The 6019-nt window shown below is 36.0% G+C and overlaps 1 protein-coding gene across 1 annotated transcript; it reads right to left on the bottom strand.

Annotated features, from left to right (window-relative positions):
• Positions 1-252: 252 nt before the first annotated feature.
• AIL5 (AINTEGUMENTA-like 5) lies at positions 253-3955 on the bottom strand. The gene is made up of 9 exons (XM_007014189.3): positions 3463-3955; positions 2958-3324; positions 2732-2814; positions 2266-2274; positions 1954-2042; positions 1784-1857; positions 1609-1659; positions 1413-1489; positions 253-1304 (listed from the first exon to the last, which is right to left on the bottom strand). The coding sequence occupies exons 1-9, from the start codon at positions 3656-3658 to the stop codon at positions 607-609; spliced, it is 1644 nt and encodes a 547-aa protein (XP_007014251.3). The 5' UTR covers positions 3659-3955; the 3' UTR covers positions 253-606.
• Between the last annotated feature and the right edge of the window lie 2064 nt (positions 3956-6019).

Here is a 6019-nt window from a genome sequence, read left to right as displayed (position 1 = left end):
ACATTTAAGACATGAATAGTATTCGTGTCGTGTTCATGTTTAACCTTAACATGTTTCGTGTAAAACACGAATTGCCGGGTCTTAATTCTATTTTTCTTTATTTTCGTTTGGAGAAAAATGCTTAGAAGCACAATGTCTGGTTATTGTGGTAAAAAGATAGTCAGTATATTTGTTTTATACATGTAGGAAGCAGTGTATGTTTTTTATTAATATAAGTACGAGAAAATAATAGGCATTTAAATAGATCAAAGCTGAACTAGGTTAACGGAAAATTTTCACATTGATGACTTGATACTAACAAGTAACAAGATGGTAGCATTAGAGAAGAGAGGATCTCCTCTTTCATTTATACCCATATAAATCATGTCAGTAAAGGATGAAAGCTAAAGAAAGCGAGCGGAGAAGGGAACCAAGGCCCTTAACAAAAGAACTTCAGTTAGTACTGTCAGCTCCTGCGAAATGCTTGTCAGTCCACCTCACCTATTCAAGGAAAAAAAGTTAACCCCACCAACTGTGCATGCATCACCATTCACCACCCTGTCTCTAATTCCCTTTCAGCCTTGCCTTGCACAGATTTTTATCCTCCATTTTCATCTGTATATGACCTCATTCCATGCCAAAAATTGGTGTCTGGAACACTGAGAGGCTTGGCTTTGCAGTTTGATAAGAATGCAGAGATTGTGCAATCCAGCTACCATAGCCAGAAGAGCTCTCGTAATTGTTGTTACCGCTATTATTTAAGGCAGTCGGTGTAGCCAATGGGAGGGAAGAAGTTGAAGTACTAACACCGCTTTGTTGCTGAACATAACCACCTCCATTGAATAACCCATTGCTGCTTTCGTTGACTAAAGAATTTACACCGAAGGCCATGCTGAAAGCACTGGGATCTTGGAAAGCGGACCCATTGTTTGATGACTGATGAAACAAAGTTGGTGCAACACTTGGGTTCTTGGCACTGCTTAAGGAAGCCGCTGTGTTATTGTATCCAAAAATATTGGACCAATAATCAGATGGGTCTTGCTTGATGGGAACTGCAAAGCTGAGAGCGGAGCTTGGAGCAGGCTGAGACGCAAAAGTCACTGCGGATGATGCTGAGGAGTGATCCCGGTCATCGTCGGTGCTCTTACCATCGGAAGCTGAATCAGAGCAGTTTTTGGATTTGTTGCTGAGTCCTCCGATGGGAAGATTACTGTTGGCAATGCTTTTTACATCGTAGCGGCTCATGTCGAAATTTGTCACTGCGTTTAGGCCTCTAAACTTGATTGCAGCAATATCATAGGCCTCAGCTGCTTCTTCTTGGGTGCCTGCACAACCAATATGCTCACAATTCAAAGACTTAATTTGAAAGGAAAAAAGACAAATATTGACTTGCAACCTTTCAAAATGTACAAGTAAAACAAAGAAAAACTCACTAAATGTGCCAAGATAGAGATCTTTGTTGCCTGCAACTCTTCCTATTCTTGCCTGCCACCTACCATGTTGGTGATGCCTGAGATATTGTTAGAAGAAAAATGGATTATTTTACGTTCACTTGAAATATAGTATCAATTTATTTACGAACCAAAAGAATACAAAATGGAAAAACTATAGTAAAAGAATGTGATGAACCTTGTGACCCCTCTGTAAATTGAGGCACCCCTGGAAAATCCACTACTTTTCCTGAAACATAAAAAATAACCCAAAAAGAAAGCTAATTAATTAATCTCTGCTCGAAAAGACCAAAAAGATTATAGCTTAGTAGATGAAGACCTAAAAGCAAATGAGATATTTTAATGGTCATTACCTTCGGAGAGAAGCAACAAACTCTTGCCTAGTCATGTTCTTCATCTCTCCCAGTTCCTTCTCGTAGTTCGAAATCTAGGAAAAGGTATAATTTTTTAGTAAGATCGAACAGAATAAAGTTAGCTAAGAAAACAAATAAATGCACGCCAGAATCTGAGAAACAGTGGTTACCGGAAAGTTTGTAGTAGTGGTCGGACCCCAGTACTTAAGAGCGGCGAGATCGTAAGCTCTAGCCGCTTTCTCTTCTTTGTCATACCCACCTAAAAGAATTAAAGAAGGAGAAAGAAAATCCAAGAGAGAATCTTCATGTAAGCTGAAGTTGATGACATAGCCATGCAAAAGAGAAGAATCTTGGTTCACAGTGACCAAAATCTAACAGCAGTCCAATCTGAAGTAATTATTGACGGTGATGAAGAAGAATATTTTGTCACAGTAAAAGAGAATGATGATCTTTAATTATAGAGCACTTAGAACTGGACTCACCCAAGTAAACTGAAAACAACAATGATGGAGAATCGGAGCGTCGCATGGCAGCAATCATTCGTCATGTACATGCCACATAAAGAGCCCACATTAGCATATTAGAATCTTCAACATTCATATTTTTTTTTAATAATAAGTCAGTACTAAAAGCACAGTCAATCTAGTGCGCGCCCTTGGTATTCAAATGTCCAGAAGAAGATCTTAGCCCTAGAAATGGGCATTCTTCTTTTTTTTATCTAGGGATTTGCATGCTCCATTAACATTCATTTTATTTGAACTCCCATTTCTTCCGGTCACATATTCAACTCAACCACCACCTCCTCAAAAGGACCATTCATTCACAGTTGGTCAGATGTTTGATCAGAGACCTAGATCTCAAGGGTGTCGTATATATACACATCATCAAAAACCCTCGAAATATTCTGACACAATAAGATGAAAAACATAACCTTTTAGCTTCTATTACCTTGCCTTCCTTTTCTACTCTGGCCTTCTCTTCTGCAGCTATTGTCCCACAAGTGAGCTTCATATCTTCCAGTCCATCTATGCCTAAATCAAACCCAAAGAACAAAAAATGAAACAACTTTTATAGCATTAGAATATAGAATATATAAAAGTTAAAACTTCTTTTAATATACCTGAAAATCGACAGACAATTGGGTCGTAGTATTTATTTGTTCATGTTTTTTTACCTGGTGACACCTCGGTAGATGGAGGTACGTTGGCCAAAAGTGTCAACAGCTCTTCTTGGTGCGGGCTCAGCTGTAGGTACTAACTGTTGCTGCTGCTGTTGCTGTTGTTTGTGAGTGTCGGTTTGTTCAGAGGAAAATCCACGAAGAAAACTAGCAGCTATGGTTTTGAGCTCGGAGTCATATATCTCGGTGTCAGAGACAGTCACGGGTGTTTCAGCAGAGAAGTGAGGGTGAGGTGCATCTCCAGCTCCAGTTGTGGTCGAAGAACCCCCAAGAAAGTCCTCGAGTTTTGGGCCACCTCTGAACATGGATAAGTCTGTTGCACCAGCGGTGGTAGTACCTGATGCTGCTGCATCTTCTTCTAGTGCTGCACCCAAAAACATGATCACCCCATTAATCATAAATAACAAGTTCTTTTAACATAAACAGTAAAATCATGGTAACTGTTTTCTTTTGTTTGCTTTTACTACTTTGAACCCCAAAAAGATAGTTTAACATAGAGGACCTGATGAGTTTATTGTTGAGGTTGGGGCGGTGGGGTTGGGAGTGGTGAAAGCTTCAAAGAGGCAGAGGTGAGAAGAATGATGAGAGGAAGAAGAAGAAGTAGGGAGGTTGAGATGTTGTTGTTGTTGGTTGGAAAGAGAGAAAGCAAGCCAATTTTGAGTGGAAGAAGAATCCATGTTCCCCATGCTCATATCCATAATATTGCTTTAATTTGCCGGTGAAGATCTCAAGGAGGGAGAGAGAGAGAGAGAGAGATAAGGGGGATGTGTGTGTCTGTGTATGTTTTTCTACTTTGGAAATAGTGGAACTAGTCGTAGTAGTAGCGGCAGTGTTGCTTAGAAAGAGAAAGAGAAGGAGAGAATCGATGAAACCATGGGGGAAGTTAGTGGGAGAGCAATGAAATGGTCAAGAGAGACGATGGATGACACAGATATAGAGGTAGGGGAAGAAAGAGGGTGAGTGTGAAGAGAAAGAGAGAAGGTCTCAGAGGTCGCACGAGCATCGAGGTTCTTTCTCTGAGCTAACAAATTTAATATTGAATGAGAAAATGAGAGAGAGAGAGAGTGAGTTAGCAAAAGCAAGTGGAAGCATGTCATGGGATGAGTGGGCGGTCTCTCTCTCTTCTGTTTTCAATCTTCACCAAACCACTGTTTAACAAAATAAAGCGAGAAACAAATGATTTATTTCTTCATTTTTTTTTCATTTAGTTTTAAAAAATGTTAAACTTATGCAATTCTTAATCAGATTATGTTTATAAATAAAAATTATAATTATGATCAAATTAACGATTTTGATATATTAAAGATATTTTTTTTTAAAATTAAATAAAAATATACAACCAATTATATCAAATATAAAATTAATCCGAAGCGGCACATAAAGGATAATTTTAATGTAACAAATGAGAGTTGATTGTCTCAATATGTTTAATACTTATTGATGATTGAATGTTTACTAGAATGATTCTAAGGTTGATCATAGGTTGAGGCCAATTACCTCAACGATTTTCTTGTAAAAATAAGATTGATCGACCCAATATGTTCAGTGCTGAATGGGAAAATTATCTTGGAGTTTACAATTTTTTTTTTTTTGGGGAAGATGCTTCAACTCATGTTTTCCCTTGTTATGTATAATGTAACGAATTTTAGTGTATATATATTTTTTTCTTGATTATCTAAGTTTTGTTTTTGGGATGTTATATTTGACTTTTCAATTCGACATCTTAGGCTATGAAACTTTATAAACTATTTTTTAAAATAATATAGACTTGTTCAAACAATAAAAAAAATTTAATGTTGGTGCATAATCGAATTCTTACAATAAAATCTTAACATTATCTCCAAATAAAAAAAATAAAATTCAAAACTTTCTTTTTGTCGTTGTGGCAAAATCTCACTTATATAAATATGTTGCCTTTGACATGTTACAATTGAGAAATAATTTAATGACTTTGAATACAGTGAATAAAGATATTGTTCTAATATCTTTTACATGATGCCATAAACTATAGACATGCAAACAAAAAGATTTAAACTAAGAGATGATTTAACTTGTAATTATAATTTGAACTAAACTAATAATTTGTTTGAAAAGAAAGGTTAAATCTGTGTAGATACATACTCTGACTAAGGTACCATTTTCCTTGTTCGAAAAGCAAGAAAATAAAAAGGTCTAAGAGAGTGTGGAAGCAAGCAAGGGGGTGAGCCATGAGGATTGAGGAGGGACTTTTTTTTGGTTAAATTTAGAATCATTACAGTTGGTCCCTACGACTGCCGCGTGTCCTTTCTTTGTCTCTATGATAAAAGGGTTTTTCTTTTTCTTTTTTTTTTTTCTTTCTTTCCTGCTTTTTTGACTACTCATGACAAATGTTGCTAGTAAAAGACAGCTTGCGCCTCTCGGGGCCTCACTTTTGATCCTCATCACATTATGGGTGGCACAGGATTTTGGTGCGCTCTCCTGTGCTTTGAACGTCTGCCTCTATTTACTCTTACAAGCTTTTACTAAAACCATGGAATTTGGGTGGCAAGAAGAATTGTCCTTTTGACAATTTCTCTCTTTTTTTTTTCACATTACGTTTATCTTCAAAATTCTATAGTAGTTTTAACTAATATAATTATTACATTAACTATATATGAAACCAGTTAATAAATTTAGTAAACTAATAAATTAATATAAAATTAAACCAAACTCACATTTAATAATTTTAAACCCCTTTCCCTATCATTCGACGATAAGGCTTTCTTTCTTATCACTTATTGTTGAATGAGTGTAATTTCAAAATTTTTGTGATACAGGTTAAATTTTATCACTCATCTTTTAAAGAATGCAATTTTAGCACTGTAATTTTATTTTTATTTTGCTTAATCTATAAACAAATATGGTTAAATTGATGGCTTAAATTGTTAAATTAATAACTTGGTTATTTTTTATTGACGTGGACATTCTTTTTAATCTTTACTCATTAGGCAAGTGACACATTAATTAGTCTTGTTAGAATAGAAACATGACCCAATATTACACAATGTCGAATGAGAATGTTAGGCTTAAGAATTAAAAGG

The sequence above is a fragment of the Theobroma cacao genome, chromosome 9 (assembly GCF_053813885.1).
Source record: "Theobroma cacao isolate CCN51 chromosome 9, ASM5381388v1, whole genome shotgun sequence".
NCBI classification, from domain to species: Eukaryota; Viridiplantae; Streptophyta; class Magnoliopsida; order Malvales; family Malvaceae; genus Theobroma; species Theobroma cacao.
The sequence above is the reverse complement of the archived record's forward strand: the minus strand, read 5'-3'. Positions and strand labels throughout refer to the sequence as shown.

Coding starts and splice junctions, on each gene's coding strand:
- AIL5 (XM_007014189.3), bottom strand. CDS start 3,658: ATGGATATGAGCATGGGGAACATGGATTCTTCTTCCACTCAAAATTGG. Junction 3,325..3,462: donor CTCAACAATAAACTCATCAG/GTCCTCTATGTT, acceptor TTTTGGGTGCAG/CACTAGAAGAAGATGCAGCA. Junction 1,305..1,412: donor TCTCTATCTTGGCACATTTA/GTGAGTTTTTCT, acceptor TTGGTTGTGCAG/GCACCCAAGAAGAAGCAGCT.